Source organism: Pinus tabuliformis, chromosome X (genome assembly GCF_031772625.1).
Source record: "Pinus tabuliformis cultivar Carrire ecotype Pingquan chromosome X, CPIR1, whole genome shotgun sequence".
Classification (NCBI taxonomy): Eukaryota; Viridiplantae; Streptophyta; class Pinopsida; order Pinales; family Pinaceae; genus Pinus; species Pinus tabuliformis.
The window spans coordinates 841288048-841314761 of NC_142308.1; the positions used below are offsets into that span (position 1 = coordinate 841288048).

The window sequence follows — 26714 nt, forward strand, 5'->3', positions numbered from 1 at the left end:
AATTTATTCCTTAGATCTGTAGCTGCACGTCAACAAGGAAACACCCAAACGATATATACAATGATAAAAACTAAAACCCAGAAAAACCCACGGTAGAAAAAATAATTACAAAATTTACAAACTGCATGCTCTAATCAGCAAAATCTACCATTATGCTGCCCATAAATTAAAAGATTTTTAAATTTTAAAGGTGCTAACTCGAAACCCTCATGCATCACCAATAACCTTATGGTAAGCCCAGAGCTAATTTAGCTAGGCTCTTCCGGGAACATAGATCAAGAGTTGGCTAGTTCAACTGAAAACTTCCCCTAACGTCTGAAGATCTAAAAATCAAAATTTCTCTACAAAACTCAATCCAGCCATTAAAAAGAGAGCGAGAAAATAATAATAAAACTCGGACAAATAGAGATATCTGTTATTACATTCAAAATTTAGATTATTATTCAAACCCAAGCGACTGAGCAAGATACCTGTACTCAAATCACTCTTTAGAAGTTGTCATTAATGGCTTTAGAAAAAATTATGCATGAAAAAACACATCTTACAGTGTTCCCATGAAGAGTAACACCGACAAAACTTAAACCCAAAGTCTTTCTTTATTATCCAGAAAAAGATTACACAAGCTTCTTGCTAAGCACGCGACTCAAAGGTCGGATGAATCAACTGACAAATGACTTCCTATTTAAAGATAAAACCTCCAACGACTAGTTCGAGTGATCCTCGTCAAAGCAATCTCGACCATTGATGAAGATTAAAATTTCTTTTAATCTCATTCGTCGAAATATTTAGATATTTGGGGAAATTCAAATTTTTTAATTAAATTCATTTTAATTAACTCAAAAATAAAATAAAAAAATTGAATTAATTTCCGCAAACTTTGACTTTGACTTAACCCCCAGGGATCAAAGATTTAAAATTTAACAAAATAATTAATTTACCTTAATCTCGAGACCTTTTAAAATTTAATTTTTAAGGACCGACGAATTTTGTCTTTGGAGAATTTAAATTTACCCAGGTCTTAGAATTAATTAAATTTCTGGCTAGAAAATTTAATTAATTAACCTATGAAGGGATAAATTATTTTTCTAACCCTCAAGACACTTTACATCATGATTTCATATTTTTTACATCATAAGGGGGGAAACCCATTTGTAATAGACCCTGACAAACTACCCATTTCTGCGACACAAATATAATCCAGCGAACCAAGCAATTTGTAATAAAATAACCTAACCTAATAGTTAGGATTATTCTCAAATTACTTTTACATTGACTTGATCTAGAACACTAAGACTCGCCTAAGATCCTAGCGACAAAATCTATTCCACCTTTGGGGTAAGACTAGAGGAAAACTCTGCCGACCATCCGAGAATGGATCGGTGAGACAAAAAACCTCCTAAAATGGAGATCATCACTAGAAAAATAGTTTTATTAGGTCTTTACATACATGACACGGATCTCCTAAGATTATTTACATTATACACATGTAGTAAGGGTTTACATAACATCTTGGAAGTCAAGCTGATGATGATAGCTAAACGGCACAGACACATCGATCAAATGCTATCCCTTTTGCGAAAAAAGGGGTGTACTACTATGGGTCGTTGACACGTAGTGGTCGACATCTGGCTCTACTTAGGGACACGTTGCTCCACTGGAGGACTGTGAGAATCAAGAATCTGCATCCACGCAACACACAAGATAACATAAGTAGCGTCCATCCAAAAATCATCACATAACATTGTGCACAGGAAAGATATAAGCTCTTCATTTATTAACTATCCTAATAACATGAAAAACACAAATCTAACTACAAAATGAAATACTGAAATAATAGGGTTTAAGGTTAGAAATACAATACAAAGATGCCCCATGGCATCAGATGCATTTAATATAGTGCATACTGAGGATTTGCCTACTTTCAAGCAAATCTATTGGCTGTTTCTCGGATGTGCCATATCTAATCCTGCACACGGTAGGACCTTTTCCTATCCGAAAATCAAGTTGCTCGCGGCCATCAAATAGATCAAACCGCTTTCTCATTCTCTTTCTCTTGCGTTATTTCTTTGTGGCAGGCTGTGATGTTGATGATTATGTGGTCGGCGCACAACTTCCTTCTTGATCCAAAAAACGCTCATATGGAAAATTTGGAATGTTAGAGACTTTTGTGATCTGCGCTTCTTTATGAACTTGATCTGTTATGACTAGTGAATCAACCATGTAAGCATCAACCTGATTCTTATCAATTTCCATTTATTCGAGTCACCTTCAATTAGCCACTGTTCAAAGGAACAAATGACCTCCTCATAATAAGATGGAGCTTGGTGCAGCAGACAGGGAGGCTTATGATTTGTTGATGTTTTCTTGTTTCTTTCATTCTCTAACCGATGTTGAAATTTTTGTACCTGTATCTTTTCCATTGTTATGGAATCCATTTGGTTAGAGTGTTCAACCTTCATAGCACTGACCTCCTTGGCATGGTTTTCCTCCATGGTCAATAACCTATTTTGAAGACATATCTGACCAATGTCCTTTACGATTTTATCATTCTCTGCTTTCATGCCCATGACGCAGTTTTGCATATAGTTTATCTCTTTCTTATGATTTGCTTGCATGGTAGCTAATTGATAATTATAATCGAATCTCATGATGGTCATTTCTTCATCCATAATTGACAATATGTTCTGAATCGAACTTATTCCTTCTTGATAACTTGCTTTCATGGCAGTCACTTGATTTGAATGATTGAATTCCATAATCGTTATCTTTTCTTCTAGGGCTAATAACTTGCTTTGCATTAATTCGAGTGATCTTCGTCAAAGCAATCTCGACCGTTAATGAAGATTAAAATTTATTTTAATCTCATCCGTCGAAATATTTAAATATTTGGGGAAATTCAAATTTTTTAATTAAATGCATTTTAATTAACTCAAAAATAAAAAAAATTGTGTTAATTTCCCCCAAAACTTTGACTTTGACTTAACCCCCAGGAATCAAAGGTTTAAAATTTAACAAAATAATTAATTTACCTTAGTCCTGGGACCTTTTAAAATTTAATTTTTAAGAACCGACGAATTTTGCCTTTGGAGAATTTAAATTTACCTAGGACCTAGAATTGATTAAATTTGGCCAGAAAATTTAATTAATTAACCTATGAGGGGATAAATTATTTTTCCAACCCTCAAGACACTTTACATCATGATTTTCATATTTTTCACATCATAAGAGGGAAAACCCATTTGTAATAGACCCTGATAGACTACCCATTTCTGCGACACAAATATAATCCAGCAAACCAAGCAATTTGTAATAAAATAACCTAACCAAATAGTTAAGATTATTCCCAAATTACTTTTACATAGACTCGATCTAGAACACTAGAACTTGCCTAAGATCCTAGCGACAAAATCTATTCCAGCTTTGGGGTGACTGCAGGAAAACTCTACCGACCATCCGAAAATGGATCAATGAGACAAAAAACCTCCTAAAATGGAGATCGTCACTAGAAAAATAGGTTTACCTAGGTCATTACATACATGACATGGATCTGCTGAGATTATTTACATTATACATGTTGTAGCATCCATCGTTATTTTAATTTTATTTTCACTTTTATCAAAAAAATATGAAAGAAACAAAACAAATATTATGTTATAACAGAAATAAAAGGAAATGCGGAGATTTGAAAGAAATGGTTGATTTTATATTATTAATGGCTTTTGAAAGTGATAAACCCGCGAGAAGATCTGGGTCGTCTGATCAACAGGCCACAGATCCGATGGTAGTCGCACAGATAACATGGACGAGGTTTATTTCGGAAATCGGATGCGATGGGGTATGAAATGCAGTCTAATACGTTGAAGTCCGGATCGATCGCAGTCATTCATCAAAAGGGACGAGATCCAACGAATATCGCGTCGAAAAGTGATCAGGTTTTACTTTTAAAATCGGACCCAATAAATCTTTAACTGGCAGTTTTATTTCTTATCGGGTTCGTGTGGGAGTCAAAGGGCTGTTGAAAAAATGGACATGATAAGGTTTTGTTCAAAAGGCTTAAGGTCTCGTTGAGTTCCGAAGGATCGGATCGTCCATTGGATGAGTGATCGGACGGTGATTGCGCTCAAATGTGCGCGAGGGTTAACGGCTCAGGTGGACCTGATATGTAATGATTTGGGGCTTTATTCCTTTGTTTTCAACAACAGTGATTGGTCAAGTTTCCTTGCGTTTTAGCCAATATGAACATTTCCGATATATACGTGGCCCACAAGTCCACGCACGGGGTTTTGTTAAAATGCATTGTGTTGTGTTAAAACAGTTTAACCATTATTAAAACATCAACAGAGAAACTTCATCAGCAGCCAAGCCACAAATCTGAACAGCGAACAACTATCATCAGTTTTCTAAATTTCGTTACTTCCTGTTATTTTATTTTCTTGAGAATGAGGTGTCTTTACCCTCCATTGTAATATTCTGCAATAACTTTTACTTTAAGCAGTTAGGAGGTAGTTAAGTAGTTTGACAATTTTGGTGATTACCAACTGTCTCATAATGTATAAAAGGAGGAAAATTTACAGAGAAAGGGTTCGAATTTTGAAGAACCTGGAGACTAGGCCACTGTATTCCTAATAAAACTGTTGATTAATGAAAGAATCAAAAGTTTTCCACACATTGTTGGGTATGATTTTGTAACTCCTCTGTTATGTGTCATCATATGTCTTCTTTCCTTTAAGTATGGTAATGAAGTTGCAGGTCTTTGTTTGCTTATGTGGATGAAGTTAAATTTCCTTAAAAGAGCGCTCCTATACTTGAAGTTCCTACCTCTGTAATTCTTCTAAGTTACAGATAGTAGTTTCTGTGTAAAACAGCATATTGTCTTTAATTCCCCTAAGTGTCAGATAATAGTTTGTGTGTAAAACAGCATATTGTCTCTGACTTCTCCAAGCATTATTCATTCAACATTTATATTTAGCAATCAAATGGTATTCTGAGACTTCCATATCACCTGAGTATTGAGGGTTTAAAACCAAGTCTTCCAGGTCCTTCATTGAGAATACAACATACAATTAAGTGACATAAACAATAAACATTAATGTCTTAAGCACAATTTCTACACAACCAATAAATTGGTTTCTTAACGGACAACATTAATTGGCGCCGCTGCCGGGGAGAGAAGCAAGAACACTTTTCCCTGGGTTTTTAATATCTTCCTCTGGTTGTTCAGTGAGGAGGAAATATTTGGCTGTATTGAACAGAAAGCAATAACTCTGGCTCCAAAGAGGCCCCATACAAGGTCAGATACCTCACAGCAAAAAGTTCAAGCCCTTTCAGACCCTGAGAGGCTAGTTTCTAAGAGGGTTGAAATGCCTAAAACTCCAGTTACACCAGGTCCTACACTGTCTGCACCTGGCAGTAGTTCAACTCATTTTTCATCCAAACATTCATCTTTTATTGACCAAGAGTCACCTTTTACATTTACTTCATTTCAAGAACCCAACTATCAAGAACAGTCTTTAGAGTCTGTTTCTTTCTTAGTATCTACTATAGTTATTCAACCTGAACCTATAACTATCTTGCCACCTTCTCATACTCCATTTACTCCTCAGTCAGGTTCTACAACTGCTAGCACTCAAGGTTCAGTAAGTTCAGGAACAAACATGGCAGCACCTGCATTCTTGATGAATAGGTATGCACCTATTCAGTTGCCACAACAGTTGAATCAAATGCCTCAAGAATACTTGAAGATTCTTCCTCGTTTCATAGGGGAGGATGAACAAACAGTAGAGAATCATATAGCAGTATTTGCAGAGAATCTAAATGTTGAGCATTTGGATGTTGTTTTAAGACTTTTTGTGCAATCCCTGGATGGAGAAACAAAAAAATGGTTTAAAGGGCTTCCTAATAACTCTATTCCTACATGGGAAGAGATGGAGCGCCTATTCACCCAGAGATGGGGAGAGAAAAGAGACCATGGGTATTCACTCACAGAGTTTAATGCTATTAAGAAGAAATCTAATGAAAGTGTTGTTGAATTCATCAGAAGGTTCAATAAATTGTACAATAGTCTTCCAGTGGAGATTAAGCCCCCTCCTGCTGGTGCAAAAATAACTTTTGCAGGGGCTTTTGAGTCAAATTTTGGATTCACATTGAGGGAGAGAAGATCTGCAACCCTTGATCAGATCCAAACTAATGCCTTAGAGATAGAAGCAAATCTGGTGGTTGCAAGTAAAGCACCAGAGACACAGCCTATCCAAGATAAGGGAAAGGCTAAAATGGAATCTTCTCAAAGTCAAACATTAGAGGATATGAGTAATGTAATTAAAACTTTGTCTAATAAGTTGATTAAACTAGAGTTGGAGAGTAAGAATTCTCCGAGGCAAGCACAATAAAACAGAAACTTTAATCCTCAATATAGAAGACAACCTCTGCAAATCTTGCAGAAAGAGAGAAAAAACCAGGATCAATTTCAAGCACCACTTTACTTAAAGGCAGATCCTGATGAAGTACCAGAGCATTCCAAGGACCATGATGATCAGGTTTCCACATTATATGCAATAGATGAAGATGAACTAGGTGTTGAGGGAGAAGAATATGAATATACTGAAACAGATGCTATTTATGATGAAAATGAAATTGATGAATATTGGAAGCAGTTTTCTGATTTTATGCAGGCAGAATTACATAAGAAATATGACTTGAGATCAAGGAAAAGATCTAGAAGTCAAGAAGATGAAGGTGAGCAGCAAGTTCCAGCTCCCTTACAAAAGGCGACTCCACAAGAACCACAGCCTGCAAAACAATTGAATAAAGGAAAGCAGCAGCAGAATGCAAATAGCAAGACTCAAATACTTCAAGGTGTGCCTTCTCAAGATAGAAGTGAAAAATTCCTTTAGAAAAACTTGTTTCCATTCCACAAGAGATTTCAGTCATGAAGAAAAGTGAAGATGACAATGAAAGGAGTACTAAACAAGTTCATGTGTTTAGTCTAACTAAAGAATTAGAAAAAATCAAAATTTAAGTGCCCCTCACAGAGTTGGTTAAAACACCAGTTTATCAAAGAGAGATTGTTGAGTTTATCAATCTAAAAAAGAATGTAAATATAAATGATACTGTGAATCTGTAAGAAGATAAACCAATAGTGGTTTTTGGTCCACATGTGGAGGAGGTAGATTCTTCAACACCTCCTTTCTACATTTCTTTATTGATTCATGATTTCCTCTTGCACAATTGTATGTTTGATTCAGGAGCTTCACATAACCTTATGCCATTATCAGTGATGAAACAACTAAACCTACAAGTTACTAAACCTTACAGAGATTTGTATTCTTTTGATTCAAATAAAGTCAAATGTCTGGGGGTCATTAAAGAGATGGTGGTGTCACTAGCCCAGATCCCAGCTAGAAGCTTGGTAATGGATGTAGTGGTAGCAGATGTCCCTGCTAGGTTTGGAATGTTGCTATCTAGATCATGGGGGGCTAAATTGGGTGGTGTTTTGAAACTAGATTTTACTTATGTTGTCATACCATTTTTTGGTGGAGAAGAAAGGAGGTTGTACAGAGAAACAAGATTTGTAAAAATAATCACAAAAAACGGAGTAAGTAATTCACCTATATATAGCCAGGAGAAAGATGACTTTGCTTGCTTCATGCTGCATGACAATGCAAAGTTGGCTGAAGATAACCAGAGGCAGCTTACTTCAGCAAGTGTAAATACAGCGCTGCAAACAAAAGGGGTGTGGAAGTGCTTATTTGATGGAGCCTATTCTAAAGAAGGATTAGGTGTTGGTTTCCTTCTAATTGCACCTGGAGGTAATATGTTCCCTTTTTCTTTCAAATTGGAGTTTGAGGCAACAAATAATGTGGCAGAATATGAATCTTTGATCATTGCTCTGCAAACAGCAAAACAAATGGGAGTCCAGTGAATTTTTGTCTTTGGAGATTCAGAGCTGATTATAAAGCAAACAAAGAACCATTGTCAAACAAAACACCCTAGGCTTAGGGAATACAGAAATGAAGTGTGGGATTTGGTTGAGAACTTCTTTGAAGCTTTCAACATTCAGTTCATTCCAAGAGATGGGAACAGATTAGCAGACTCTTTGGCTGTGGCTGCTAGTACTTTTAGGCCTCCTATTAATCCAAAGCTAAGATATGAGGTTGAAATGAGACATAGGCCTTCTGTTCCTAATAAACTAAAACACTGGCAAATTTTTGAGGATGATCAACAGATTAAGGAATTCTTGACTATGATTGAAGATTTTCAGGGTACAGAGATTGATCAAGATGAAGATGAAGCAACAGAAGGTGCAGAAGTAAGTGCTTTGAAAAATTCTATAGTTAATCAAAAAATTATCCAATTGAAAGATAATATTCTGCCAAGGGGGCTTGTCCCTCTTGAAAGACATTTTAACTCCAATGATGTAGTTGTTAGTTCAGAGAAAATTCCACAGGATGAGCAGATTCAAGATCACAATATCAGAACCCAGGAGGAGCCCAGGTTAGTCAAATTATTTAATGGAGTTCCACTTTATTATAAGGAGAGATATATTAAACTTTTCAAGGACTATGTTGATGTTTTTGCTTGGTCCTATGAGGATCTTAAAACATATGATGTAAGTATTATTCAGCACAAGATTCCCTTGAAAGAGGGGATTAAACCATTTAAGCAGAAGCTCAGGCAGATAAACCCTCTGCTTTTACCATTGATCGAGAAAGAAGTCAAAAAGTTGCTTGATGCCAAGATTATAGTTCCACTCAGGTACTCTGACTGGGTGGCCAATTTAGTGCCTATAAGGAAGAAGAATGGAGAGATAAGGCTATGTGTAGACTTTAGAAATCTCAACAGGGCTTCCTTGAAAGATAACTATCCGTTACCTAAAATGGATCATGTGCTGCAAAAGGTAACATGATCATTCAGGATGTCAATGTTGGATGGGTTTTCTGGGTATAACCAAGTGGTTGTGGATAAAGAAGATCAGAAGAAGACTGCATTCACAACTCCTAGGGGAACCTTTATGTATGCTAGAATGCCCTTTGGGTTGATGAACACAGGTGCGACATTTCAGAGGGCTATGGACATTGCTTTTGTGGGAGATAAGTTTGTAGTGATATACTTAGATGACATCACCGTTTTCTCTAAGTTTGATGAGGAGCATTTGGACCATCTAAAAAAGACTTTTGAGAAATGTAGAAGATTTGGGCTTTCCTTGAATCCTAAGAAGTCCATTTTTGCTCTGGAGGAGGGCAAACTGCTGGGGCACATTGTTTCTAGAGATGGAGTGAAGATAGATCCAACAAGAGTGCAAGTTGTGCAAAAAATACCCCTGCCCAAGAGTAAGAAGGATATTCAGAAGTTTATGGGAAAGATAAATTTTTTAAGGAGGTTTGTGTCCAATTATGCAGAAATTGTAAAAGAAATTACTAATATGTTGAAGAAAGAGAATGAAGTGCATTGGACCAAGGAAGCCAGAGAGTCATTCTCCAGGATTAAAGAAGCATTACAAGCTGCTCCAGTCCTAATTAGCCCTGATTATCAAAAGCCTTTCCAAGTTTTCTCATTTGCATCACCTAATTCAATAACTGTTGTCTTGTTGCAGAAAAATGATGAAGAAAAGGAGCAGCCAGTTGCTTTCTTTAGCAAGATTCTCAGAGATGTTGAACTAAAGTATAATATTCTTGAAAAACAGGTATATGCCTTGGTAAAAGCCCTAAAGGCCTTTAGGACTTATGTGTTGCAGTCACAGGTCATTGCTTATGTACCAAATGATGTAGTAAAGGATGTCTTAGTCCAGAGCGATGTGGAAGGCAAAAGAGGAAAATGGATAGCCAAGATCCAAGAGTATGACTTGGACATAAAGCCCACAAAACTGGTGAAAGGGCAAGGATTGGAAAAGATGCTGACAGAGTCAAACTTTCAGGCATTGGGAATCAACTTGCTGACACCTGTGAATGAAGAAGTAATTGAAGAAGGTGAAGAAAATCCAGACCCAGGTATGAAGATCAGGTATAAGTTTTTATGTTCAGAATGGTACAAGCACATAGTCCATTATTTGTGTTTTCTCTCTTGTCCTCAATCTTTGGATAGAACAAAGTATAGAGCATTAAAGATCAAAGCACAGCCATATGTGATTGTTGAGGGCAGATTATATTGGAAGGATCCTGTGGGATTTTATTGTTATGTTTAACAGAGAATGAATTTACAAAGACCATTAAAGATTATCATGAGAAGTTATGTGGTGGACATTATAGTTGGAAGGCTACTGCACATAAAATCCTCCAGGCAGGGTTTTATTGGCCTACTCTATTTGGTGATATATATAAGTTTGTCAGAAGCTGTTAGAAGTGTCATCTTTTTGCTGAGAAAAAGAGGCTAGCTCCCTTGCCTTTGATCCCAGTCTTCATAGAAGAACCATTCAGACAATGGGGACTAGATTTTGTTGGAAAAATTAACCCACCTTCAAGTGGACAACACAAGTGGATTCTTACAGCGACTGATTATTTCAGCAAGTGGGTAGAAGCTATACCTACTAAAAAGGAAAATGACCAAGTGGTAATGAAGTTCTTAGAGGAAAATATTTTCAGCAGATTTGGATGCCCTCTCAAAATCATAACAGACAATGCTCAAGTCTTCAGTTCAAGTAAGTTCGTTGCTTTTTGTTAGAAGTATAATGTTATTTTATCTCATTCAACAACTTATCATCCACAGGGAAATGGATTGGTTGAATCCACTAACAAAACATTAATGAAGATCCTTAAAAAAACTATTGCAGAGAATCAGAAAGACTGGGATTCTAAATTAAAGTTTGCTCTATGGGCTATCAGAGTGACTACAAGAAGGTCTACAGGAAAATCACCTTTTGAGTTAGTGTATGGGACTCAAGCTCTGTTCCCAAGTCAGCTTGTGAAGCCTGTGATTGCAATGATTCAGGAGGCAAAAGAAGAACCCAATGCTCTGATAAGAAGGATGTATAAGGTAGTGGAGATGAGTGAAAGCAGGGATAAGGTAAGAGACAACTTGATTATGTATCAATCAAAGATGAAGGGTATTTTTGACAGAAAAGCCAGAGAAATTGATTTTAAAGTTGGAGACCTGGTATTAAGGTGGGATACTAGAAGAGAAGATAAGGGCAAACATAGGAAGTTTGATCCTCTCTGCTATGGCCCATTCAGAATTATAGAAGCAAGGGCAAATAATACATTCTTCCTGGAGAATCTTAATGGTGAATCTTTATAGCTGCCTGTCAATGGGCAGTACCTCAAACATTACTTCCAGTTCTAAAACACAAGCATCCTGTAATTGTAGAAACCAGAGTGAATTCATTGTACAATTTTCATAGAATTTAAATTGGCGAAGCAATATGTGACTCCATGCCCGAGGTGAAAGCATTGATCTGCGGTTCTTAATGCTTCTGTGGCAAAAGCACTATCCCCAGGTGGAGCCAGATGTTGTAGCATCCATCGTTATTTCAATTTTATTTTCACTTTTATCAAAAAAATATGAAAGAAAAAAAACAAATATTATGTTATAACAGAAATAAAAGGAAATACAGAGATTTGAAAGAAATAGTTCATTTTATATTATTAATGGCTTTTGAAAGTGATAAATCCGCGAGAAGATATGGGCCGTCCGATCAGCAGGCCACAGATCCGACAGTAGTCGCACAGATAACATGGACGAGGTTTATTTTGGAAATCGGATGCAATGGGGTATGAAATGCAGTCTAATACGTTGAAGTCCGAATCAATCGCAGTCGTTCATCGAAAGGGACGAGATCCGACGAATATCGCGTCAAAAAGTGATCAGGTTTTATTTTTAAAATCGGACCCGATAAATCTTTAACTGCCAGTTTTATTTTTTATCAAGTTCGTGTGGGAGTCAAAGGGCTGTTGAAAAAATGGATGCAATAAGGTTTTGTTCAAAAGGCTTAAGGTCTCGTTGAGTTCCGAAGGATCGGATCGTCCATTGGATGAGTGATCAGACGGTGATCGCGCTCAAATGTGCGCGGGGGTTAACAGCTCAGGTGGACCCAATATGTAATGATTTGGGGCTTTATTCCTTTGTTTTCGACAACAATGATTGGTCGGGTTTCCTTGCATTTTAGCCAATCTAAACATTTCCGATATATATGTGGCCCACAAGTCCATGCATGGGGTTTTGTTAAAATGCATTGTGTTGTGTTAAAACAATTTAACCATTATTAAAACATCAACAGAGAAACTTCATCAGCAGCCAAGCCACATATCTGAATAGTGAACAACTATCATTAGTTTTCTAAATTCCGTTACTCCCTGTTATTTTATTTTCTTGAGAATGAGGTGTCTTTACCCTCCATTGTAATATTCTGCAATAACTTTTACTTTAGTAGCTAGGAGGTAGTTAAATAGTTTGACAGTTTTGGTGATTACCAACTATCTCATGTATAAAAGGAGGAAAATTTACAAAGAAAAGGTTCAAATTTTGAAGAACCTGGAGACTAGGCCACTGTATTCCTGATAAAATTGTTGATTAATGAAAGAATCGGAAGTTTTCCACACATTGTTGGGTATGATTTTGTAACTCCTATGTTATGTGTCATCATATGTCTTCTTTCCTTTAAGTATGGTAATGAAGCTGCAGGTCTTTGTTTGTTTATGTGGATGAAATTTAATTTCCTTAAAAGAGCGCTCTTATACTTGAAGTTCCTACCTCTGCAATTCTTCTAAGTTACAGATAGTAGTTTTTGTGTAAAACAGCGTATTGTCTTTAACCCCCCTAAGTGTCACAGATAATAGTTTCTGTGTAAAACAACATATTGTCTCTGACTTCTCCAAGCATTATTCACTCAGCATTTATATTTAGCAATAAAATGGTATTCTGAGACTTTCATATCACCTCAGTATTGGTAGTTTAAAACCAGGTCTTTCAGGTCCTTCATTTGAGAATACAACATACAATTAAGTGAAATAAACAATAAACATTAATGTCTTAAGCACAATTTCTACACAACCAAGAAATTGGTTTCTTAAGGGACAACAATACACATGCAGTAAGGGTTTACATAACATCTTGGAAGTCAAGCTGATGATGATAGTTGGACGGCACGGACACATCGATCAAATGTTATCCCTTTTGCGAAAAAAGGAGTGTACTGCTATGGGTTGTTAACACGTAGTGGTCAACATCTGGCTCTACTTGGGGACACGTTGCTCCACTGGAGGAATGTGAGAATCCAGAATCTGCATCCACGCAACACACAAAAGAACATAAGTAGCATCCATCCAAAAATCATCATATAACATTACACATAGGAAAGATATAAGCTCTTCATTTATTAACTATCCTAATAACATGAAAAACACAAATCTAACTACAAAATGAAACACTGAAATAACAAGGTATAAGGTCAGAAATACAATACAAAGATTCCCCGTGGCATCAGATGCGTTCAATGTCGTGCATACTGAGCATTTGCCTACTTTCAGGCAAATCTGTTGGTTGTTTCTCAAATGTGCCGTGTCCAATCCTGCACACGGTAGGACTTTTTCCTATCCGAAAATCAAGTTGCTCGCAGCCATCAAATGGATCAAACCGCGTTCTCATTCTCTTTCTCTTGCGCTTTTTCTTTGTGGTAGGCTGTGATGTTGATAATGATGTGGTCGGCGTACAACTTCCTTCTTGATCCGAAAAATGCGCATATGGAAAATTTGGAATGTTAAAGACTTTTGTGACTTGCGCTTCTTTATGGACCTGATCTGTTACGACTGGTGAATCAACCATGTAAGCATCAACTTTATTCTTATCAATTTCCTTTTTATCCAGGTCACCTTCAATTAGCCACTGTTCAAAGGAACAAATGACCTCCTCATAATAAGATGGAGCTTTCTGCAACATACAGAGAGGCTTATGATCTGTTGATGTTTCCTTGTTTCTTTCATTCTTTGACCGATGCTGAAATTTTTGTACCTATATCTTTTCCATTGTTATGGCATCCATTTGGTTAGAATGTTCAACCTTCATAGCAATGACCTCCTTGGCATGGTTTTCCACCATGGTCAATAACCTATTCTGAAGACATATCTGACCAGATTCCATGTCCTTTATAATTTTATCATTCTTTGCTTTCATGCCCATGAAGCAGTTTTGCATATAGTTTATCTCTTTCTTATGATTTGCTTGCATGGTAGTTAACTGATTATTATAATCGCATCTCATGATGGTCATTTCTTCATCCATAGTTGACAATCTGCTCTGAATCGAACTTATTCCTTCCTGATAACTTGCTTTCATGGCAGTCACTTGATTTGAATGATTGAATTCCATGATCGTCATCTTTTCCTCTAGGGCTAATAACTTGCTTTGCATAGGATTAATTTCCCTAGCATGATTAGCTGTTAATCTTGCTTGATTAAGTTCCATATCTTTAATAAGTTGAGCCTAATTAACTTCTACATTCTTGATTACTTGAGCCCGATTTCACTATATGTATTTAACCATTTGAATTAACTCCTTGAAATTATTTTCAACTTCTATAGTTTCCTTTACTCCAGCTTTCGCATCTCCATATCTATGTTCAAAGGCATCAATGATTGATTGTAGAGAATCAAAAGTGTTATCAGGGAACTTAACAAACCAATCTAAAGCATCTCCAGATAAGGTGAGAACGAAAATCTTTATCTTCACATCTTCATATTTAGAATATGGGCGACACTCTCTTATACAGAGGCTGACATTTTGAAGGTGAGTTTCAGTAGTAAAAGCATTGTTACTTTGAAAAGGAGGAAATTCATCGATGGCTTCACCCAAAACATAAGAATAACTATGCGAAGCTCCCTGAATATTAGTAAAATTACAAGGAGCAAACAAGTCAAAATCCATGATGACTTGTTTAATGGGAAAAAGATGGGCCAAATGGATATCAAAGAGAAAGATCCTTGCTCAAGAAAATCAAAACATCTACAGGAAGCAAGCTTCTAGCAGAAATTCATGTAAGAAATGGAAAAAGTGGAGTCGCCACTTGAGCATGAATCTCTCACAAATTTTCCAAAGGTGAAACCGAAAAGTTAGTGGACGAAGGTAGATGGATATTTCAGGGAGGGCTCCTCATCTGGGATTAAGTGAATAAATAAATGGAGTCGCCACCCAAACAAGAAACCAACCGGAATGTCCATGTGCAGAAAGAGAAGACGAAAGGATTAGATGACAATGATGACGAGAGTTAAGATGGTGAGAAATGAAGAGAAGAAATGACGCCAAAAAAATGAAATGAAATGCTGTAAAGCCAAGGTCCAATAAATTGGTCCTTGGAGGCAATGCTAAGAAGTGTTGCCTTTGTCGGCTCGAATGAGAGAGAGAGATGGAAGATGAGTAAAAAAAAATCGTGAACTTCGGCAACAAGATAAACTTCTTGTCCTAGCAACAACACCAAAATGTTGTGCCGGATGATGGAAAGAATAAAGATGAGATGATTAAAACAATGTTGAGGAAACCAAGGACAGAAAAAACTTTGTCCCCTGCAATGGCACCAAAAAATATTGTGCCACTTAACGGGGTAATGAATGGCGGAAAAAATTAGATGATTAGAAAAAGGTCGTGAGGACCAAGAAAAACTGTCCCCGGCAACGGCGCCATAAAATGTTGCCGCACAAAGTGTCTAGGCACCACGACAATGCCCAGAGTAAGGGTTGTCACTCTAATCCTTACTCCGTTTAGACTCTCTCCTAGACAAGTCAGGGGGGTAGTCCCTAAGGTGAATGAATGAGAATAGCCTATGAAACACAGGCTCTAGGAGAATTAAAGATGGACAACTTGATGAATTTAGAACAAATCTTGGTCAAATGAGATGGATAGATTAAACAATTAATACAAATAAGGCACAACCACAAGATAAAAGTGATTCTAGACTAGTGCCTTAATATTCGATTAACCATAAACAAGTTATCCCGAGCAGTTTATTAATGTGGCAAAGCGACGATCATGTATAATTAAGTGTCAACGCCCAAAATCAGTGTTGCGAAAATCGCGATTTTACTGTGATAACATCAAAAAATCGCTATTTTTTCATTTTCTCGATAATATCACGCGATTAATTCAGTGAAATTGGGATTTAATTTTGCCGATTTTTACGATTTTTTCCAATTTTTTCCCTCGCCGATTTACTCCCGATAACGATTTTCGCAACACTGCCCAAAACCTTATCATACAAGAGCTTCTAGCAATCAAATCCTGTGAAGAATTATGAAATTTAAATGCTAAACAATGCTTCCAGATTTAAAATTTTCAAACCCTTGGACTGCAAAAAAAAAATGAATAATATCCCTGCAAAATTATGTTGGTAAACCCCCAGAGATCCAGATCTTACCCTCCAGGGCCTAGATCTGGAATCTACACAAATTTCTTCCTTAGATAAAAACTAAAACCCAAAAAAACTCACGTTAGAAAATAATTACAAAATTTACAAACTGCAAGCTCTAATCAGCCAAATCTACCATTATGTTGCACATAAATTAAAAGATTTTTAAATTTTAAAGGTGCTAACTCGAAACCCTCATGCATCACCAATAAAATCTTATGGTAAGCCCGGAGCTAATTAACCTAGGCTCTTCCGAGAACACAGATCGGGAGTTGGTTGGTTCAACTGAAAACTTCCCCTAACGCCCGAGGATCTAAAAATCAAGATTTTTCTGCAAAACTCAACAGCGATTAAAAATAGAGCGAGAAAATAATAATAAAACTCAGACAAATAGAGATACCTACTATTACGTTCAAAATTTAGATTATTATTCAAATCCCAACGACTGAGCAAGATCCATGTACTCAAATCACTCTTTAGAAGCTATCATCAATGGCTTTAGAAAAAATTATGCATGAAAACAACACATCTTACAGTATTCCCATGAAGAGTAACACTAGCAGAACTTAACCCCAAAGTCTTTCTTTATTATCCAGAAAGAAAAAAATTACACGAGTTTTTTGCTAAGCACACGACTCAAAGGTCGGACAAATCAACTGACAAATGACTTCCTATTTAAAGATAAATCCTCCAACGGCTAGTTTGAGTGATCCTTGTCAAATAAATCTCGACCGTTGAAGAAGATTAAAATTTCTTTTAATAGCATCCGTTGAAATATTTAAATATTTGGGGAAATACGAATTTTTTAATTAAATGCATTTTAATTAACTCAAAAAAAAATTGAGTTAATTTCCCCAAAACTGACTTTGACTTAACCCCCAGGGATCAAAGGTTTAAAATTTAACAAAATAATTAATTTACCTTAGTCCCGGGACCTTTTAAAATTTAATTTTTAAGGACCAACGAATTTTGCCTTTGGAGAATTTAAATTTACCTAGGACATAGAATTAATTAAATTTCTGGCTTAGGATTTTAATTAATTTTTGGCCAAAAAATTTAATTAATTAACCTATGAGGGGATAAATTATTTTTCCAACCCTCAAGACACTTTACATTATGATTTTCATATTTTTTACATTATAAGGGAAAAAACCCATTTGTAGTAGACCCTAACAAACTACCAATTTCTGCGATACAAATATAATCCAGCAGACCAAGCAATTTGTAATAAAATAACCTAACCAAATAATTAGTATTATTCCCAAATTACTTTTACATAGACTCGATCTAGAACATTAGGACTCGCCTAAAATCCTAGCGACAAAATCCATTCTAGTTTTGGGGTAAGAACTGAGGAAAACTCTGCCGACCATCCGAAAATGGATCGGTGAGACAAAAAACCTCCTAGAATAGAGATCGTCACTAGAAAAGTAGGTTTACCTAGGTCGTTACATACAGGACACAGATCTGCTGAGATTATTTAAATTATACACATGCAGTAAGGGTTTACATAACATCTTGAGAGTCACATTGATTATGATAGTTGGACGGCACAGACACATCGATCAAATGCTATCCCTTTTGCAAAAAAAGGGGGTGTACTGCTATGGGTCGTTGACACGTAATGGTCAACACTATGAATGAAGAATACGAGTCAATTGTGAAGAATGATGTCTGGAATGTGGTCCCTAGACCCCAGGACAAATCGGTTGTCACCTCTAAGTGGCTCTACAAAATCAAGCATGGAGTTGATGGAAGCGCAGAAAAGTTCAACGCTCGCTTTGTTAAGCGAGGCTTCTCTCAAAAGGAAGGTGTAGATTATGATGAGATATTTGCACCTATTGCCCGATACACCACTATCCGCTCGATCATAGCCCTTGTTGCCTCACAAGGATGGAACCTACATCAAATGGACGTCAAGACCGTTTTCTTGCATGGTTCAATCAAAGAGGAAATCTATGTGGAACAACCCGAGGGGTTTGAGGTTCATGATCGGGAATCTCATGTATGTAGGTTGAAGAAAGCTCTCTATGGATTGAAGCAAGCACCTCAGGCTTGGTATGAGAGGATCGATAGCTATCTGATGAAGTTGGGATTCACTAGAAGTGAAGCCAATCTGAACCTTTACTTTAAAGTTGAAAATTATAGACCTCTCATTTTGGTACTTTATGTGGACGACCTTTTTCTGACAGATGCGAACCCTCTCATTCACAAATGTAAGAGGGATTTGGCTTCTAAATTTGAGATGAAGGACCTAAGACCGATGCACTATTTCCTACGGTTGGAGCCTGGCAAAAGCCAGGTAAATTTTCCTCTCTCAAGGAAAATATGTTGTGAAGATATTGGAAAGATTTGGGATGGTGGACTGCAACCCTATGACTAATATGATGGAACTTAACTTTAAGAAGTTATGTGGTAGTGTTGCTAGACCTGATTTGGGAAATGTTTCTTAGTATCGTCAACTCATAGGAGCACTGATGTTCTTGGTGAACTCCCGTCCAGACATATTTTTGCAGTTAACACATTGAGCCAATATATGATTGAGCCTCATCATATACATTGGATTGGTGCCAAGAATCTTCTAAGATATCTTCGGGGCACAATCACTCATGGACTGAAATACACTGCCAGAGATGTGAGGTTGCATGGTTATTCTAACGTTGATTGGGCTGGCAATGTGGTGGATCGCAAGAGCACTTCTGAATGTTGTTTTTCTTTGGGTTCTGCTTCAATATCTTGGATGAGCAGGAAGCAGAAATCGGTTGCCTTGAGCACCACCAAGGCCAAATACATAGCTTCTAGTATGGCCTCCTCTGAAGCTGTCTGATTGAGGAAGCTCTTCAGTGAGTTGTCTGGACATGTGCTGGATACCAATGTGATCCTCTACGACAACCAGAGTGGGATCTGATTATTAGAGAATCCCATGTTTCATGATCGCTGCATGCATATAGATATCAGGTACCACTTTATCCGGGATATGGTACAACAAGGAGCAATAAGGCTCCATCACATTGGGACTGATGAGCAGGTCGTCGATATTCTGACAAAGCCCCTGGGGTAGGTCAAGTTCTTGGCCTTCCGAGAACGACTTGGAGTCAAGGAGAGACCCTCTTATGAGGGTCCTGTATGAGATGGACATTGAGCACTAGGAGCTCTGAGGGGCTTGGGGTACTTCTTGGAGCAATGAGCAACCATAGGGTGAGTGGTCCAGTCTTCTCCTAGTGGTTTACTGTGTACAGGGTCGGTGGTTCAATCTTCCCTAGTGGTTTACTGTGTACAAGGTCAGTGGTTCAGCCTTCCCCTCGATACCCCTTAGCGACATGTAGGCAGGATGAGTATTTCATCCTTCTCCTTCTGAGACATCCTACCCATGCAGTCTAGGACCCATGGGAAGTACCTCTCATCTGTCCAATGAGTAGGGAAATGAGGATAGGGACCATAGTACTACCGATGGACACATCGTGTACTACCATACTCCCTATGCTAGGATGACTGACATTGATCTGGGATCAATTGGAACTGACTTTGGGTCAGTAAGAGTGATATGAGACACTCTATTTTGATTGGAACTGACTTCGGGTCAGTAAGAGTGGTATGACACACTCTCCTTTGATTGGAACTGACTTCGGGTCAGTAGAGAATGGTCTGATACATTCTTGATCACTTCTTCTTCTTCATAGTTTAGCAGAGCAAAGCAATGCAGAGCAGTGCATTGATGGCAAAGATAGTACAGATTGGCAGATGGATTAGCAGATGGAGTTCTTCCTAGTTGAGAGGGAGTGTTAAAATTGGCAATTAGGGCCAAACTCCACATGGGTCATCTTATTTATGACCACTGATATTTTTCTTGGATTCCTCTCTCCGAGAGGTGTATGATTGATCTAGAGATCATCCGATTCTGACATGTACAAATGAAGTTATGAAATTATTTTGATTATGGTCAAATTGTCAAGGTCAGCCAGCAAACTTATGTAGGCTCAGAAGCCCAACAGTCACATCTATTTATCCTCAACGTTGCATATAAATAGAAGGTGACTTAACCTCATTTGGACACGCTCATCTTCACACTTCTCTGTCTCTCTCCTCATTGATTGGGTATGGATTTCTGGGCCTCTCTCTCTCCACACGTTCGAAATTTCAAGAGGCCGAAATTTCAAGAGGCCGAAATTTCAAGAGACTAAATTTCTGGACAATTTGACCAACATGTGTTGACCTACTTTGACTGCGTTTTTGTGAGGGCTATCTCTGTTTGGGCAGACCGCATTTCTGGGCACAAAAATCGAGGCTAAACGTTCACTAGTGACCAGCATTGACTGCAGCTAGGGCTGACTGCAGATGGGCTATTTGACCAAACTTTGACTGGGTTGAATTTGATTGTTTTGAGGGTTGTTTTATCTTGCTCTTTGGAGGTTGAAGTTGATCGATTTGTTGAGGGTCAAATCTGCGCTCTTGACCAATGTTGACTATTTTGTTTAAGGCTCTTTTGCTTTTGTTATAAATTATCAGATTTGTAAATTGTACTTTCTCTCTGCTAAACTATTGAAGACTAAAAGAAGATTTGATCAAGGGTTTCCCCACATTGGGGTTTGTCCCTGGCTGGTGCCACATCATGTGTCCTCTTGTCTTAGCTTGTCTTCTACTATTTATGTTTATATTCTATCTGCATTTTACTATCATGTTGATGTGATTGTTAATCTAAATATTGATACTGGGCTAATAAAGAAATTGAAGTAAAATTGCTCTAAAGCGTAGAACATACCATTGTTGCCTAAAATTAACAACACTTCATCATCCTTCTTCTTCAAGAAGTAGGTACAGGTCTTGCAAGAATAATCATCCACAAAGGTGAGATAATATAAGTATCCTCCCAAGGAGTTTACAGGCATCATACCATATATGTCGAAGGATCAATTGCAATATGGCTGTGGTCTTGTTATTACTTGAGGGGAATGGTCCCCTTGTAAATTTTCCTTCAGCACATCCCGGACATACGCCTTCATTCTCTACTTTGAACTCGGGCATACTTGTCACCATCTGTCTCACATCGGGTAGGGCCTTATAATGAAGATTGTCGAACCTCGGTGCCATAGTTCAGATTGTAGAGATGTGTCGCAAGACATGGCTCCCAATGGACTTCCTCCAACTTGATACCAAGTGCCAACCCTACACCCAAGAGTAAAAGCATCTTTAAAATTTCTTTTCCAAACACATACCTGTCTATCGATAAAAGCCACCTTGAATCCTTTATCTTCCATTGCCGAAATGGACACCAAGTTCTTCTTGAGATCGGGTACATATAGTACTTCTTGCAAATGAATAGTGTTACCTTGATTCAATTGAAGGGTAACATTCCCTACTCCCTTCACAGGATAGGTGGCATCGTCTCCAAAGATGATCTCCAAGTTTATCTCCTTTTCTATCAGATTAGAGAGGGCTTCCTTATATCCAGTGAAATTCCTTGAGGCACCACTATTAATCAGCCAATTCCCCAAAGTGTCCAAAGGAGAGGCAATGGAGAGGGTCGATATAAGATAGTACTCTTTTTGCTTATTGTTAACAGCATTGGATTCTTCATACTTGGAGTTCCTTGATTTCTTGGAGGGTCGACCATTTCCTTGATGTCCCGCATTCCTTTTTCCCTTGCGATTGGACCTACCATTCTTTTGATCATTGTTGTTGAAATTGCCCCTGCAATGATTGTGATCATCATCATGCAATTTGTCCCTTCTATTTGGACACTCCCTTGCATAATGGTCAAACTTATTGCAAACAAAGCATCTTCCCTTCCTTCCATTTTTGAATCCTGGTCTTCCTTGACTTTGCTTCTTTGAACCTGCATTGTTCTTCCTCTTGGCATGAGTGGAGAATGCAGTGGGGTTGCTTCTATTAGAAGGCATTTATTGCTCCACCATTCTTGTTTCTTCTTGAATGCATCTTGACGTCAATTCTTCAAACCCTAGAATTCGATCATTGTTGAGTATAGTGGTTCTAAAACATACCACTCAGGTGGGAATCCTCCAAGAGTGATGAAAGTAAGTTCCCTGTCAAGAATGACTTCTCCAATCGAGAGTAGATCATTCTTGATCTCGATAATCCTCAAGAAATAGGATTGAATGTCCTCGTCCTTGCCCTTCTTAATATCCTTCAACTTATCCTTGAGAAATAGAATTTGATTAGCATTACTAACCTTGAACATGTCGACCAACCTATCGTAGATCTCCTTGGAGGTATTCAATTCGGAGATAAAGGCCACCGGATGCTTGTCAATGGAATCCCTGATAATCTTCTTCGCTTTGACTTCAGCCCTATTGTACTTGGTCTTCGCAGCAACCAGTGCATTTGAAGGAGGTTCAAGGATTCTACCCTACACATAATCCATCTTTCTTCCAAGGTCAAATCAAGAGATATCTTCCATCCATGATAGTCATATTTATCATGGAGCTTGTCTTCAACCGAGAAGTAAGATGAGGAACCCATTGAACCTTTTTTCCTTGTCCAACTATCTTTGGTGATTACTCTTTCACTCTTGCTTGGACTTTGTCTTCACCTCAGCTTTGATACCATGTTAATTTTAAGCAACAATGATATGTTCTATGCTTAAGAGCAATTTTACTTCAATTTCTTTATTAGCCCAATTTCAATATCCAGTTTAGCAATCATGTCAACAGTAAACAGTAGAAGACAAGCCAAGACCAGAGGACACAAGATGTGGCACCAGCCAAGGACAAACCCCAATGTGGGGAAACCCTTGATCAATTCTTCTTATAGTCTTCAATAGTTCAGTAGAGAGATAGTACAATTTACAAATCTAATCATCTATAACAGCAACAAAAAAGCCCTAACCAGAAAAGTCAACGTTGGTCAACAGGGCAGATTTGACCCTCAACAATTCGGTCAACTTCAGTCAACTTCGGCCTCCAAACAACGAGATGAATCAATGCTCAAAACAGCGAAATTCAGCCCAGTCAAAGTCTGATCATACAATCAACCTGCGGTCAGCTCTAACCACAGTCAACGCTGGTCAAACAGTCAAGGGTTTGCCTCGATTTCTGTGCCCAGAAATGCGACCTGCCCAAACAGAAATTCCTCCCACAAAAACACAGTCAAACAGGTCAACGTTGCTAGTCAACGCTTGGTCAAACTGTCCCTGAAATTCGATCAATGCCCAAAACAGAAAATTGCCCTTCTTTCCTTCGCACGTGTGGAGAGAGATGATGTCGAGAAATGCGTACCCAATCAATGAGGAGAGAAAGAGATGTGTGAAGATGAGTGTGTCCAAATCAGGCTAAGTCACCTTCTATTTATATGCAACGTTGAGGATGAATAGACGTGACTATTAGGCTTCTGAGCCTACATAAGTCTGCTAGCCGACCTTGACAATTTGTCCATAATCAAAATAAATTCATAGCTTCATTTGTACATGTCAGAATCGGATGATCTCTAGATCAATTCTACACCTCTGGGAAAGAGGAATCCAAGGAAAATATCAGTTGTCATAAATAAGATGACCCATGTGGAGTTTGACCCTAGTTGTCAATTTTAACACTCTAAGTTGGAGAGGTTTTGGCCTGGTTGATTCCCTACATCTTGTGTCCTATTGTCTCTTTGATTTTATTGTTTGGTAGTTGTTTGATGATAAAGAACCTTAATAATAATCAAGTGTAAGAAGAAGCTAATCAACTTAAGTAAAAATACATCACAAGCAGTTATCAAAGTAAGAGAAATCACCTAATCTAACTACCCTAGATTTCTCAACAAAATAATCAGTCAACCAAAAAAGCATAAAATATTCAAATTTTAAAGAAAAACATATATATTCATGTGCATCCATACGAATTCAAACCATTTATACACAAATAAGCAAAAGTTCTCATTTATATAAAATGTAAGGATGCACATAACCAAAACAACACCAAATGCAATCCATCTCTAAACCGAAAATACATCAACAAAGAAGTTCCGCATGGCCTCTAACATTCAAAAAAATCATGCTACAACAAATACCTACATATCATCAAAATTATTGCCTATATTGGGATCTTCTTCATCAATATCACCCTCTAATCATTAAAATAAGATAGAAAAAGCATAACATGTCAAGTCAAGATTTTGTTTGAGTGATGGGTATTTTTTTAGTTGGCTCATGATAGAAGAGTTTGACAACCAATGCCACAACATCAAGGTAGATAAAGGATTTGTTGCTCTTGATTAAATACTAGTCCATACTCCCCATACATGACAAAATCCAAGGGAACGCTGCAATCCCCCAATCCTGAAATCCCAGAAAACTGTTAAGTTGTTGGATTTCATTAGTAGGGCAATATGGTCAAATACTAGACTTCCCCTGTCATAAATCATTGTCTTTTTGAAAAAAAATTGTATTCAAAAGATCCTTGGCAACAATATACAAAAGCGGCATCCCCTTGCGTCCCCCGTCCCCCTTCAAGGGAAACACGTTACCTCACTCGGGAAACGTTTCCCCTAGTGTTTCCCCAAAAGGTGGGCCTGGGAAAATGTTTCCCCAAGAGTTTCCCCGTCCCGGGAACGTGGGAGCACAACCCCATGGAACACTGCCTTATTCCCATGACTATGTTTGATTTTTTTCGAAGGCTAAGAGAACAAGTTGATCCCACCATTCTTAGCCCTGTGTCTTGACTCTCACATTCTGTTTCACTGTATACAAGGGTTGCAATAGCAAATGATGATTTCATAGCTCTCTACTCCATTCTCCCTTTTGGACTCCTGAACATGTCAGCAATAGTTTCATTTGACTTGGTTTCCTATATATTCAACTCCAATGGCCTCTCTCTTTTCTTGGGTCCAGGTTAACTGTCTATATAGGCCTATTTCGTAAGATTATCGTATGTATCACCAAGCACTTAGATTTGATCTTTGGCAATTATTTTATTTCATCTTGCTGTCATCGAGTTTGGATTCTTTATTGAGATTTCTAATCTCTGTCACAATGTAGTTTCGCGTCTCAAAACAGAGGACAGGCAAGCATGAAAGAAGCACGATGTCAATTATTAATTAAAGAACAAAACATAACCATTTCCAATGAACAGGGAAAGAGATTAGTAAAGTAACCTTAAAATGCAAATCGATTGTAGTTTCTTCATCCCCTCCATTAATTAAACTCGAGACCGCATTGAACACCATCTGCTCGTAAACAGTTGCCACCTCCTAGGACCACAGAAAAGGGGGAACTTATTTTACTGGCAGGCAGAAAATCCAGATAAATGTTGTTATATATCAGACCCAAATTGTCCCCGTGGTTAGTCCGAGTAATCAACATCAAAAGCTTATGCCAAGGCGGCAAAGGTTAGAATCCCATCCTATTATGGCCGAGAGGCAAACCAATTCATTAATATGAGCTGTAAATAACTGTTAAAAAATAAAAACCCAAAGATTTCATGATCAATTTGGATAAAAGTTTGATGCCCGTTATTGCGAATAAATGAATTCAGGGAAACTGGTGAAGAAGAAAATTAGTAATCAAAGGTATTACCAGTTTCCTTTCGGCGGCATGGAGATGAGAAGCAGCATCTGAGGGCCTCTTGTCAACTAAAGTTAAGGCGGCCAAAGTGTTGGCTAACACGCAGTCGCCGTCCTCCTGCGTTGCTCTCGTAATGACATCCCTTTTTGCTCCATAACTCAGAACCTGAACCCCAAGACATATCACGAATGAATGAGATATTTATGAAACGAAGTCAGGTGAAAACAGACAGTGTGCAGTGATCATGGACTGCATCACCTGCTCGCAGTAAGAATTGATGTGCAGAATGCACGCATTTGATTTGGTGTTAATGGGATAACCCCATCGATCCAATTTGTATTCAGGTTGATGATCACAATCAATACTCCCCGCCATTATCTTCTACCAAATCACAAACAGAGACAAATGTCTCCGACAATTTTCGATATTAACTTCTGTTACCCTGTCGCCAAAACGACAGCTTGGAGGCACGACTGAGCAATAGATCAGACAATCGTGACAGAATAACGCTCCACCGTGGAACGAATAATCTAAAAGCAGAAAGGCATATATAATCCTTGCGTTGCCTTGTATGCATTATTGATCTATTAGTAATCTATGGATTCATGGGAAACAACGTCTTATTAATCTATTATTAATCTATGGATTCATGGGAAACAACGTCTTTATTAGATATTATTTTTGGGATTAAATAAGTCATTCATATTTCACTATTTTGACAAGTTTGGCTTCCTTTAGCGAATTTTGGATTAGTTGAGTGGTACAATTAAACTTTTTGAACATATTTATAAGAACATGTTATTAGGATTGAGAAAAATAAAATAAATAAATAAATGAATGAATGTGTTAAAATTTACCACTCGATACTTTGTTATAACATTATTTTCCAATTTAAGA

At 37.7% G+C, this 26714-nt stretch overlaps 1 protein-coding gene across 2 annotated transcripts in view; it reads right to left on the reverse strand.

Moving 5' to 3' along the window:
- The window catches only part of LOC149142372 (uncharacterized), a 260366-nt gene extending 233979 nt beyond the window's left edge, over nt 1–26387 (reverse strand). The window contains exons 1-3 of one of the 2 annotated variants that reach the window (XM_089449393.1): nt 26076–26385; nt 25830–25982; nt 25409–25504 (exon numbers count right to left, since the gene is read on the reverse strand). In XM_089449393.1, the coding sequence (XP_089305519.1) occupies nt 25409–25504; nt 25830–25982; nt 26076–26192 (366 nt within the window). In that variant the 5' untranslated portion in view covers nt 26193–26385. Of the gene's footprint in view, nt 1–25408; nt 25505–25829; nt 25983–26075 lie in introns of both variants that reach the window. The other variant, XM_089449395.1, reaches the window with a different exon arrangement.
- Nucleotides 26388–26714: the final 327 nt, after the last annotated feature.